The following is a 12,492-nucleotide window of genomic DNA, read 5'->3' on the forward strand; positions in this document are numbered from 1 at the left end:
ACGCCTTCTCTCTAAAATAAACAACTCCCAGTAACAGTCAGTGCAAAGAGCAGTTCCTCACAGGACCACACCTTCCTTTCTTATGCTCAACTTTTTTTTTTTTTCTTTAATGAACTCATTTATTTATTTTTACTGCATCACTTCATGTCTCTAAGTCAGACTCTCAGTAATATGAGCAGAAATTCTGCACAAGTTCAATTCAATAAAATTATTTAGAATCTAACAGAAATTGAGGAAAAATATATTTGACCTCCCAAAGACAATAAATTTTCAAATGCAGTTTTTTCAGATCCCAGAATGTCCTGTCAGTTACCTTGCTGGGAATTCAATCATCACCATGAAAACGAACTTCATGACTGTAGATTCTACCACCTTGAACAATGAAAGGATTTATTTTAAAGTATGCTTCCCTACTTCGCTTTGTTTCCTTCATGTAATCAGATTTTCAAGATGCCACGTGCTAGACTGTTATTTGTTAGTGGATATTTTAATTTTTTTTTTTCCTTTTTGGGCTGATTTAAGGTACACAAATGCTAATAGGAGTTAACAGCAGACTCTAGGGTTAAGAGTGGTTTTATTGGCTCAGAGGTAACCAGCCTGCAGACAGTGGTTAGGTCATGGGTTTGGGAGCCCAAAGGAAAGGATTCCAACTTCAGACCTGTTCCTACTCCAGCTATGTAACCCTGCACCTAGTTTTCTTCTTCTATAAAACAATATTAATGCCTTTGTCAAGAGGTTTGAAGTGTAAACCACAACATAACAGCAACCATTTTTTGTCTTCCATGTTGGTTCTATTTTTAAAAAATTAAATGCAGCTGCAGTAGCGAAGATTCAGCTTTGCATCTTGCTGGAAGCCAACAAGCAGCATGGATGAATATTGCAGATATGATGACAGCTTAAGGACAGGTTACTCAGGAAATGGGCTGTGGAGACTAACCGAGGGACTGGCAACACATAAATCTTCTGAGCCTAATCAGATGATCTTTTTTACACACCTAATAGGCTATTGCCCTGGAAAAGGTAGTTGGGAATTCTTCCAAATCTGAGTGAGAGTGCTTTGTAGGGAGATGAGAAAAGGATGAGAGGCAAGAACTCTACCCACCCACTCTGCAGAGAACATATATGCTAAGAAAATAGGAGGAACAACATAAATCCAGAAAAACAAACCTTTCTTTTTCAATAAATGAGATGTCATTAGAAAGCATTTTGTGCCATATAAAAGAATAAAGAACATTATTCTGCATTGTTAGAGATGCCACCTCTTTTAAATTTGATTCGCTAATAGCATTCAAGTAGTTTCTATTTAAGGACTAAGCAGCTATATTTTGCAATTAATAGACAATAATAATTCAACTAGCATTCAATGTTTTCCACACTATTAACAGACAATATGGCTTTAAATAGATTGTGATTTCAAGACATAATTTTTTGGGGATTTTATTGCAGTCAATTTTAGCACGTTCCTGCAAAATTGTATGCTATGTTTCTGTCACTGATATTACTATGGGATTTCTTACCTGCCTAACATATATGTATTGTCATAACTCTACCAGAAAAATCAGGAGAATCCAACAGATTTTTGGTCCTGATGGAACCAATTATAACTTACTTATTAAAAAGAGCCAATCTTTCATCTTCTTGTATAATAAAAAAAAAAAAATTGAGCTATCCTGAATTTCCCCAGTGGAAATTTAAATCCCTAAGCATCAATTTTCATCAAATAGAATATATATATACATATTTACATTAAAGAATTTTAAAGAAAAGAGTTATTAATATGATGAACATGACTCTTTGTTTCCACACCTTTGTAGTTGCAGTTTAACAAAATTATACAAAGGAAGAGAAATAAATCTTAGGTATTTTGTGTACTCCACAAACATGCCTTATGACCCCTTCTCAACTCACAGCACAAAAAAAAGCACATGTTAAATTTGTTGCTTAATCAATAACACTGAATTTCTGCTCACTAGGAAAATGCATGGAAGAATTGATGGGTGGAGAAAAACACTTCAAGTTTTCTACCTATTACTTAATTGCCAAGAGAATTTCACTTTTCCTAGGATGCTGGCTCAAGAAGTAATGAGAATACTGGAAATTACTGCCCACATATACAATAAATTTTGCACTGATTTCAGTAAGTCCCAAATTGTATCCAGACTTGCTCTTTTTCTGCATAAGGGGATTAATAGAAACCCTTTTTTTTTTAATCAAAGATTTAGAATAGCAATGGCACAATTACCACCCTTTACAATCTGAAGGCTATTTCTACAAACAGTTTGTGCAACTGGGAAGAAGCAGTACCAAGTACTGGTAACTCTACATTTCTTCCTCTCCTCAGAGATATATGGCTGATGTCAGTGAACTAATGTAACTAACCTGGTGTTTTGTGATAACATCCCTGATAGTGCCTATAACTGATTGTGACATACTCCATTTTTTTGCACACTCATCAGTCATTTCTAAGATAAACATTAAAAACCAGGGTGAGTTGCCTGGAAAGAATGGCACCCTCTAGTCATGACAGCTGTTTCTATTATTTTTTCTGAAATTTCAAAAAATCCTCAATCCCTTTCTTAAAATATATGCAAACATTTAAAATTTGATCTAGTGAGATACCTTTAATTTCTCCAAGGAGATCACTTGTGTTTAATTTTTCCATCTTCTCCTTCCAGTCTTTAGAAAGTAGCTTTTCCATACAGGATGAATCTATTAAAAAAAAAAAAAAGAAAAAAAATAATAGAATTATGAAACACATTCTTACAGGAAAACAAGTGCCACCTTTATTTTAAGACTGTTCTCCCAGTACCAGTCGAACCATAGCTTAGAAAGGAAAAGAACTTGCAGCCACACTGAGTTCTTATTTAACTGCCTTTTAAATCCAAAGTAATTCCCCTGGGGTTAATGGAGTTACTATGGATTTAACAAGGGTCTAATTGAAAGAAAAACTTCGTTGAGGATTTATGCATGCTAACTGCCAATTTACATGCATAGATTGCCAACGTATATACGAATTCTGTCTTTTTCATTTGAGAATGATTGTACACTCGAAATTATACATGAAGATTTAGTAGCTTTTTTTGGAAATTTGGCACACAGTGACATCTGAAACCCATTTTTATACCCATGTCAATGCAAAAGTTATTCATATAATGTCTCCATGGAATTCATGAAAGCACTCTACATATTCGATGTTCACAGTATCAGAAATTTTCTCAGTAGGCTATAAACAACATGCAATGATTAGAAGATAGGATTTCATCATATCAACTTCAGAATGCATTTCAAGGCTTTGCCCCAGCCTGGGAGGCCTTCTGGAGGCAAAACTGTCACTGAAGTCATTACACTTTGGAGAAAGTAAAAGACTGGCCCTAGTAAGCTCCATATGATCAGACCCTAATCCCACTACAAAATTTTATATTGAACATAACAGACTCCAATAAATTCTAAAGGATTTTTTCAGTCCCTAAATTAAACTAATTGGCTCTGATGTCTAAATTATAGATAACCTTGCAGATACCTAGAAAAGGTGATTTTTAAGACAGAAATTCTCATGAAGGGAGCCTACAAGACTGCAAATTCTCCTGGAGGGAGCCTACAGGAAAAATGGACTATTTACAAGAGAATGTAGTGACAGCTCAAGGGGGAATGGCTTCAGACTGAGAGTAGGTTTAAAGTAGATATTAGGAGAAAATTGTTTACTGTGAGGGTGGTGAGGCACTGGCACAGGTTGCCCAGAGAAGCTGTGCATGCCCCATCCCTGGCAGTGTCCAAGGCCAGGTTGGATGGGCTCTGAGCAGCCTGGGATAGAGGAAGGCATCCCTGCCCATGGCAGGGGGCTGGAATAAAGTTATCTTTAAGGTCCCTTCCAACCCAGGCCATTATATGATTCTGTTGATGTGATGTGGGTTTTTATGATTTTTAAGAAACACAATTCAGATTTCTAAACAATTATCAAGAAAATGTCACAAACAACTCAACACTTATTTAACTCAACACTTATTTTTTCCTTCCCAGTTAGTAATAATAAAATCTCTATTAAACTTTGTGTGCATGCTTTCACCTGTAGGCAGACTGACCAACAATGTCTGTGCTAAACTCCTTGAAAACCCTTAGGGCCAGTTTGCAACATATCAAAACTTACTTGTAATTCTCTTCCAAAAACCAAGTGTAGCAAAGGGCCTTCCTTGTAACACCACGCATCACCCTGGGCAGTGCGGAGCACAGTGCTCCTTGGGAAACAGACACACATCTTCTCTTCCTAGAAACTCTCATAGAAAGGGCCCACTTGTTTGAGAAGACCAATTTGCACAATGCTTTCTAAGTAGCTAATAATATTCCAAATTTTAATTATTTTTGTACCGGTCCTACTCCAGTCACGAATTAACAGTGGGTTGTATGAGAAAGCACAATTCAGTCTTCCACTAAATTACTGACCAATTAAGGTCAAATGACAGCTGAAATTCTCATTTCAGTAGTCCCAGCAGAAGCACTCACACGTGTGAAAGCAAAAGCAAATTGCCCAGATTTAAGAATGGCAACACAGATCATATCATTGCAACGGGTAACAGTTTGTTCCTCTTCAGACGATTCCAAAAATACTCAGAGGGAGGAGAGACATTCAAAGAGGTCACAAAAGGAGGAGTTAAAGACTTAGGGAGAAGTCTAAGGAAGGAAATAGTCATATGGCCAATCATATGTTAGGGTACAAGTCATTTCAGCCTAAAAATTCATTAGTATAACTCATTTGACATAAACAAACAAACAAAAACCCCAAACAAAACAAAAACCAATTGAAAGCAAACCAAACTGTAACTACCAAGAGATCAAAGATCAGGTTTTAATTGCAACACATTTTCACCATGCAAGCCTCCATGGAAAGACAACACAGCTCATAAATATTTTTGAAGTAATATTTCAGCAGAAAAGCTAATTTATTTACTAATTATATCTTTCTATGAAAGAGACAAAATTAAGGAGCTGTAAGTTGCAATAGGCAGTGTTAAAATACTAGTTATATAATAACAATTTACTTTTAACAATAACAGGCACTTATTACTTTTATGAGTTCTGGCCTGATAATAGGAGAATCAAGAAATAACCATCAATTATCAATAGAACATTATAATTTGTCCTTTTTTGTGATATCATGATTAGTTAAAAAGAGGTTTCTGTGTTTCTCCCCTGCCAAAATTTCAGACCCCTCATCCCTGGAAAAAAAAGCTTTAGAATTTTATTTTTATGTTTGCTTTAAGTTACATATTCTACTGCTTTTAACTAAGATGTTTTCCTTAATTCACACAAAGAAAAAAAAATTCAATAAAAAAGGAAAAAAAAAGAAATAACTAGCATATTACTGAAATTTATAAAACACTTTCCTCCAAAGCCCTTGTTTTATTTTTTCTCTCACTGTTCCTAAGAACACCCATGCTTATCTGTAGTGTTCTTATATTATGTAAGGACAAAAAATGTATTTCTAAAGGCAGACTAGGAAAGAGCTAGATTGGAAAACAGTTCTATTTGTGTGCCTTTTTGATATAATCATATTGCTAGTTAGAATTTTTCTCTACAAATGACTAAAATTCCTTAAGAAAGAGTTCTTTTAACACCCCTATCTCATTCAAATTCTGTGTCCTGGATCTGACCACATAATTTATAGCTACTGTATTTTGCTATTGAGAGGATTACAAAAATGATTACACAATGAGCCTTTTAATAAAATTTTTTACACTATTGTAAAAGTAGCGCTGTGAAAATCCTGTAAATTTTCAATTAACATATTTGTTCTGCATAATTTTTCAATTTTAAAATAATGATATGTGGTTAAAGCCCTCTGGAGGTTCTCCACATTAGACCCAGAACTGAATGCAAAGGCTTATACTTGAAAGGCGTGACTCCCTTCAAGTTCTGTGTTCCGTGTTCACAAACACACATTTTGAAAAGGTTTGCGAATCAGAAAGGGATTTTTCTCCTTTCTGTACTGAAAAGTAATTTTTACAGACATATAAAATCTACAGAGATATCTTCTGACATCAGTAAAATGTCTTCATCCATATTGATTCATTTTCTGATTTGATTCATTATAGAAACAAAACATCGACTTGGAATCCAGCACTGAGCAGTGAAGGAAGGAGCCTGAATTCACATCTGCACTGCATCACTCTCCCTGCACTGCTTCAGCACCATTCCAAAGCCTTGTGCATCCCGACATGTTCAAAATTCAGGGGTATTCTTGCTGAAGACAATTATAAAAGAAGCAATGAAAGAAATTAGCATTTATACATTTTTAGCTCTTCTCACTGACTTTATAAACCACAGTCAGGCTTATGCTGCACAGTAGCATATTTTCTACTGGCACATGTAAGATCAAACTCGTGAAGTTGCACTGGAGCAATTGATTCTATTAAAAAACACACAGCTCCTCTTCCTTTATATTCTTCCCTTATGAACTAGGAAAAAATTTCCTTCAAGGACAGCAAACGGGTTAAGTATAATTATGATGACTGAATTAAATCTTTGAGTATTATTTAATATCACGGTTTGTTACATACTTAGTTAGCAATTTTAGTTGTAAACTAAAGGAGTTTAAAGTACTGTGAGAATCTTGTTAGACATGACAGTTTTGCAAAGGTGAATGAGAAGAGGATGTTAAAAGATATATATAATCGGGGGGGGGGGAAAAAAAAGCTGAGGGGAAAAAAACCCTAGGTGTTAGATGAAAAGGATCTCTTCACAATGACAAAGCATCGATGAAAAGAATTAACATTTGTCCGTTGGGTAATCAATCAGTCATGGAATGGATGGAATCCAGCTCTTTGTTGCACGGCCGGTGATGAAGAGCCAGCGTGTTAGCTATCACAGCCAAGCTCTCAAGTTCTTCTGACTGAATGAAAGTCATCTTGTTTGAATCAGGGCTAGCTTTTGCCTCTTGTCTCATCCTTATTCTCCCCTTTTTTCAGTTCTGGGGTTTTTTCCCTTCTAATTTCACTTTTACATTCTTCAACAAGTTCCTCACCCCAGCCACAGCTTACATGAATACTGTATGACCTGGCAGTGGCCTGTACCTATCCTCATCGATTTTGGGGTCTTGTTCCTTTTTTTCCCCTCTCTTAATTCACTAAAGTAGCCTCCTATTACTTTCTTTGAAATACAGATTAAAAAAAAAAAAAAAAAAAAAAAGGACGTTCATGCCATGTGTGAGTTTTTGTTTTTTTATGGTAAAGTCATACATAAAAGAAAACCTAAATGTGAGAGTGCAGCAGCAAAACTTCAAAGCACTGACTGTCAGACATTATTATTTCAAATCAGCTTTGACTTTTTGAGACTTAATAAAACACTATAGTACAGACTGGCATATTTATAACACCTATACCAGTGATCAACTGAACTGTCTTATTCTTTCTACTGTTCAGTGCCTTGTTATTTCTTTTATAATAAGCTTCCCTCAAAACATGTTGTAACAATACTGCAAACAGATAATTATTAATGATATGAGTTCTAAAACATGACTTGCTTTGCATACAATTCTTTTTGAATCCACACATTACTTTGTGACAGAAGACAAAAGCACATTGATTTATTAATAATGATTGCAAATGCACAGCAAGTTCATAAACAATACGGAAATAAAATTCAATCAAAGGTATAGAGGTATAGGTGACATATTTCTACGTGCATCTGAATTGTTACATCTCAAGGAAAGAGGCACTGGGAAAGACAAGGCAGAGGATTTAGCAGAGAAATCAGGCATGCTGCAAGAGAAATTGCCCTAAATCATGATCAGATCCACAGTAGGAGGAGGAGGATAAAGTTATTTTCTGCATTTTAGAAGAATGATACTACAGAACTAAAGGCAACTTCGTCTCTATTTCAGGACTAAGTATATATTATACCCTATTAAAATTTAGTAGATATTGTTAAACATAATAATATTACATTTGAGCAGAGTTTGGGACTAAATATCAATTTGTCTATTGATATATTCCCCAAGCTACTTTCATTACATTTTATTTGCCTTCAGCTCCAAGGGAGAAAAGGTGTCCTTTGGACCAGCCTTTGTCAAATGAGTTCACATGCCTCATTCAAGTCTGTATAAGAAAAACAGCACAAGTGGAATTAGCCTGTCAGCATCTATGAAATATTTGTTTGAGAATAAGTATTGTGTGGGTTTTTTTCTTTGAAAGAATGTTAAATAAGATTATGAACTCCTTGTGACAGACATTTGTGTGCTTACTAGGCCTATTGCACTTGATTCCTTCTACAGAAAACCTGCTTTTTCACCAAAAACCAACTAAGCTGCAAATTAACATTACAGTAACTACTATTTTTGGCCTGCTTCTTCTTGCACCTTTGCACATCTCAGCCCTTGCTTCAAGTGGAAATGTGTTTTTTTCAAGTGGGTGAAACTAAGGACATATAATAACAAAATACATCACAGATCTAAAAGAGGAAGATTTGTTTCAATATTCTTCACAGAATATTAAATCCTCTTCTAAGTTGAAAAACCTAAATGAAATGTTTCTGAATAATAGTCAAGCAGAATTTAGATTTACTCTAGTCAATCTTTGTTACTTACAATTACAAAACAGCAGGTCCTTTGTTGCTATTATTAGATCCAGGCATTAAAACGGTGAAATATTCAGAAAATTGAGTATGTTTTTTAAAAATCTGTGATGAGCTTTAAAATACCTGTGTGTTGGGATCTTTAGTTAACAGATCCCTCTCTGAGTACATGGCAACAGCTTGCTTATGTGTCTTTTGTGACTTCACTGCCAATCAGACTTCCTTGAGGTAAAGAACCACCTAGTAGAGAATGAAATCATAAAAATATTTCCTAATTTTCATGCTTCATGGTATGTATTTTAATATTATATGCAAACTCTAACATTTCATATCAAAGAGAAAAGCAAAAGGTTAATTTAATTCACTTTGAAAGAACATAATTTTATAATCTTCTAACAATTCAAAATTAAATTAAAGACTTCATGTTTTCATTCACTACTTGAAAAATAAAATGTAGTTTAACCATGACTATTAAAACTTAACTGCTGGATGGTATATGTATTCTGTTTTAATCCAAAGATGTAACATTCGTGTAACATTACTAAAATAGATTTTTTTTTTGTTGCCATAGTTCCTTTTTTTCTTCTTTCAAACACAAATTATCCTTTTCTATCTCAATAAACTTTAAATAAAAGAAAAGGACACAGCAACAATACAAACCTAATCAAAAATCAGCCTGAAGGCTTAATATCCATATTTGCAATATACTGCCACTACCTCTTGCTCAAAAGCAGTTTGGCTTCAATCTTGCTGTCAGTGGAGCAGCAGGTCAGGGGAATCTCATCTCATCCCTCTCAATTTCTGTGCCATGCTTGTACCATAATTAATTGCCATGGTCCAACAGAAAATTAAAATATAAGGCATTTTGAGACATTGTTAGCCAGCAAAGTGATCTCTTTGGCCAACTTCTCAAGAATTTCTCAATTTAATAAGCTCTCCAAATTCAAGTTCTTGAAAAGCAAAAAATACAATCACATCACAAAAATGAGCAACATTACATTAGAACAGGAAAATATGCTAATTCCTTTTGCTTTTTTTAATTGCAAACTACAAATAAAATAAAATCTTTCCTAAATTCTATATCTTGCTTGGGATGTTAAGGAAACAAATAATCCTGGCCAGTCATTCACTCCTTCCTCTCATATTGACTCTTCCCTATAGGAAGTTTAAAAAAATTTTAAAAAAGGGAGAAAAAAAAAGAAAAAAAAAACCCAAACCAAACAAAACTCAACCAAACAAAAACAAAATAAGGCAAAGAAAACTCCCTAAATACAATTATATGCAAAAGGCAGTCAGCTCACAGTGGATGTTTTCTTGCAAGAGCAATGATGGAAATGCAACTGAGATCTGCCTACCAAACACATCATTTTGTTTAGGACAGGGAACCAGGCAGATCTGCCAATTGCTGCACATTTTTTCATAGTGACAAGATTTCCACAATATGATAAAATTAGAACTGTAAGAGCTTGGAGAGGTCTCTTAACTTTTAATTAAAACTCTCCAAGATCACTAAAAATAATTAGGCATTAAAATGTTCTGGTTTTCCTCTGAATTCATTTGCACTACTTGAATGGTCTAGATCTTGCATGAAACAACAGACATTCTAAACAGAAACACTGGAATTTAGCTGGGGGTGATTTCCAGACCTGCTTTTTATGATGCAGCTAGTGGGAAAAACTGTAGAGTCTGAAATTCTCCCAATACTGCCTAAAATGGTTTGTTTCATCAGGAATTCTCTAGTGCAAAGAATTCTGCTCAGTGCAAAACTCCAGATAAAAAAGAAGTTTGAATTTCACGGAAAGAACAGCCCGAGATACAGTCCTGACCTTTTATTTTTATTTATTTATTAAAAAGCAGGACCTTTAACCTTGTAAATGTTTTTGTTCTCTTAAAATAACTCATACAATGCTATATGCCATACTATTTTTAGAAAAGCAACAAGAGAAAGCATGCTTTTCCCATACAGCAGGGCACTGATATAAACATCAACACAGATGCTCTGTGAGAGAGAGCTGGACTTCTCAAGCACTTGATCATTAAGGAATGCACCAACTGTTTTAGATAATCTCGTGCCAGCTCCAGTTCTGCTCCACACTCCCCCTTTGGGAGTGGCAAATCTTGTCCTGCTCCTAATTTTTCATTTTACTCCCTCCTCCATTCTTTTTTTTTTTATTTCTTTTCCCCCTAGAACAGAGGGAAAAAGGCATTGTGTGCCAAGCAAGGCAAGACTAGAATCACTTCCCCAAACAGAGCAAAACTTTCAGACAATTAACCCTCCCCTCTTCTTTCAGATAAATTACTAAGTATAAAATGCAATCTGTTTCCTTTGTTTACTCAATATGAACAATTTGTAAATGACTCAAGGATGAAATTCAGAAAATGTTGTGCTAAATTAGAACCATTATAAACATGCTAATGACTGCTCAACTAAAACATGCAGGATCAGTGTGAAGAAATATATTTAGTTCCTGTGGAATACAGTTATATTGCCTCAGAACTATTTGGTCACTTAATTGTATATGATTACTTCAGGAAAATGTTAATTTCATGAACACTGCACTAGACAATACACTCTGTATGTCAAAAGAAGCTTTCTCAAGTGTCAGTGTAATTGCTTGGATGCAATGTTTTGGCATATTAGTACAAGAGAAATATCTTTTAAGTCTATTAAAATTACATGTACATTTCATTCCTCCACTTAAAATCTCCAGTCCATGATAAGCTATATTTTACTGTTAGATTGGCTGTATTCACTGAAGTTATTCCCTTATTTGCATTACAATGATAGTATACAGTATACTACATGTATTCACCTAGTCTCTAAGTATCTTCACCTCTATTTACTTTCCAAGTGAACATGTAATATGGGCAAGAGAAATTCACTTTAAACTTTAAACAACAGCAATCAGGGATAGACAGGAACAGGGGAGCACCCTGTGCTTGCAATCCCTAGTAAAAAGACTGTATAAACTGATATGAAAAAGGAGAATGATACACTTATTTTCCTGTCTCTTGCTACGTGCATCCTAGCAAATTAGTGAAATTGATAGGATTTGCAATATTTGTTATTTTGTGAAAGGACAAAGTCATGCTAATGGAAGCAGATCTCAATTTTCATTATTTTCTTTGCCTCCACATCCTCACATCTTTCTTTTTGAACAGCTCTAGATTTTCTCTCTTCCCCCCCCACCCCAGTGGAAAAGAACACACTGAGCCAATACCTTAGCTAGAACTCACTAGCATAGCTCCATCACAGCCTAGTCTTCAATGGAATTGAAATTTCTCCCAATATTTAGCCTAATTATTCTTTCTCATAATCTCATACCTCTGTACCTTGTTACATCCTTTTTATAACCCTAAACAATTCACTTTTATCCTTGGCATCCACTCTTCTCAAACACTTCTGAATTGATGTGACATTCTTCTCCTTATTACTCAAATAAATATTAAGAGTTCAATATCCAAATGTTTCTTTGTTAAACTGCTCTGGAAAAAATCATGTACCATATGCTTTCTGGACATGAGGCATCTCTCTTTTAAAAATTAATTTCCCTAGCAGCTCAAGAAGATGCAGATAGAATGCCAGCCTGTGTCCAGCTTTGTACTAAACTCAGACACTCTACTAAGGACAGAGGGGCAGATTTTCTTTTTTCTTAACATTGCACAACTCTTCCTGCACCAAGCTGAAGCAAGCAGGCGGTCCCATCTCAACTCAAGAAATTCTCTGGTAGAGCAATAAGACAAATGTCTATTTGTGCTTTCTCCTGCCAGGTGCAACACCAACTAAGCATGGTATCTTTTAACAGGGTAGAAGTTCTATAAAATTAATATGAAAATACTAGGCAAAGTTTTGAGGACTAAAAACATCTTAAACAAAAGGTAGTACAAAAAAAGCAAAAGTGTGGAGGCTCCTTCACACCAGGTTGGTTT

General features: G+C 35.0%; 1 protein-coding gene and 1 long non-coding RNA gene across 3 annotated transcripts in view; one reads left to right on the forward strand and one right to left on the reverse strand.

Moving 5' to 3' along the window:
- LOC136557823 (uncharacterized) overlaps positions 1–6,433 on the forward strand; it is a 68,405-nt gene extending 61,972 nt beyond the window's left edge. The window contains exon 3 of the long non-coding RNA XR_010783797.1: positions 6,087–6,433. This is a non-coding gene — a long non-coding RNA (uncharacterized lncRNA). The remainder of the gene's footprint in view (positions 1–6,086) is intronic.
- Positions 1–12,492, reverse strand: part of SOX6 (SRY-box transcription factor 6) — a 359,140-nt gene that overhangs the window by 162,318 nt on the left and 184,330 nt on the right. For both annotated transcript variants that reach the window (XM_066551989.1, XM_066551990.1), the window contains one exon: positions 2,620–2,709. In XM_066551989.1, the coding sequence (XP_066408086.1) occupies positions 2,620–2,709 (90 nt within the window). The remainder of the gene's footprint in view (positions 1–2,619; positions 2,710–12,492) is intronic.

The sequence above is a fragment of the Molothrus aeneus genome, chromosome 6 (assembly GCF_037042795.1).
Source record: "Molothrus aeneus isolate 106 chromosome 6, BPBGC_Maene_1.0, whole genome shotgun sequence".
NCBI classification, from domain to species: domain Eukaryota; kingdom Metazoa; phylum Chordata; class Aves; order Passeriformes; family Icteridae; genus Molothrus; species Molothrus aeneus.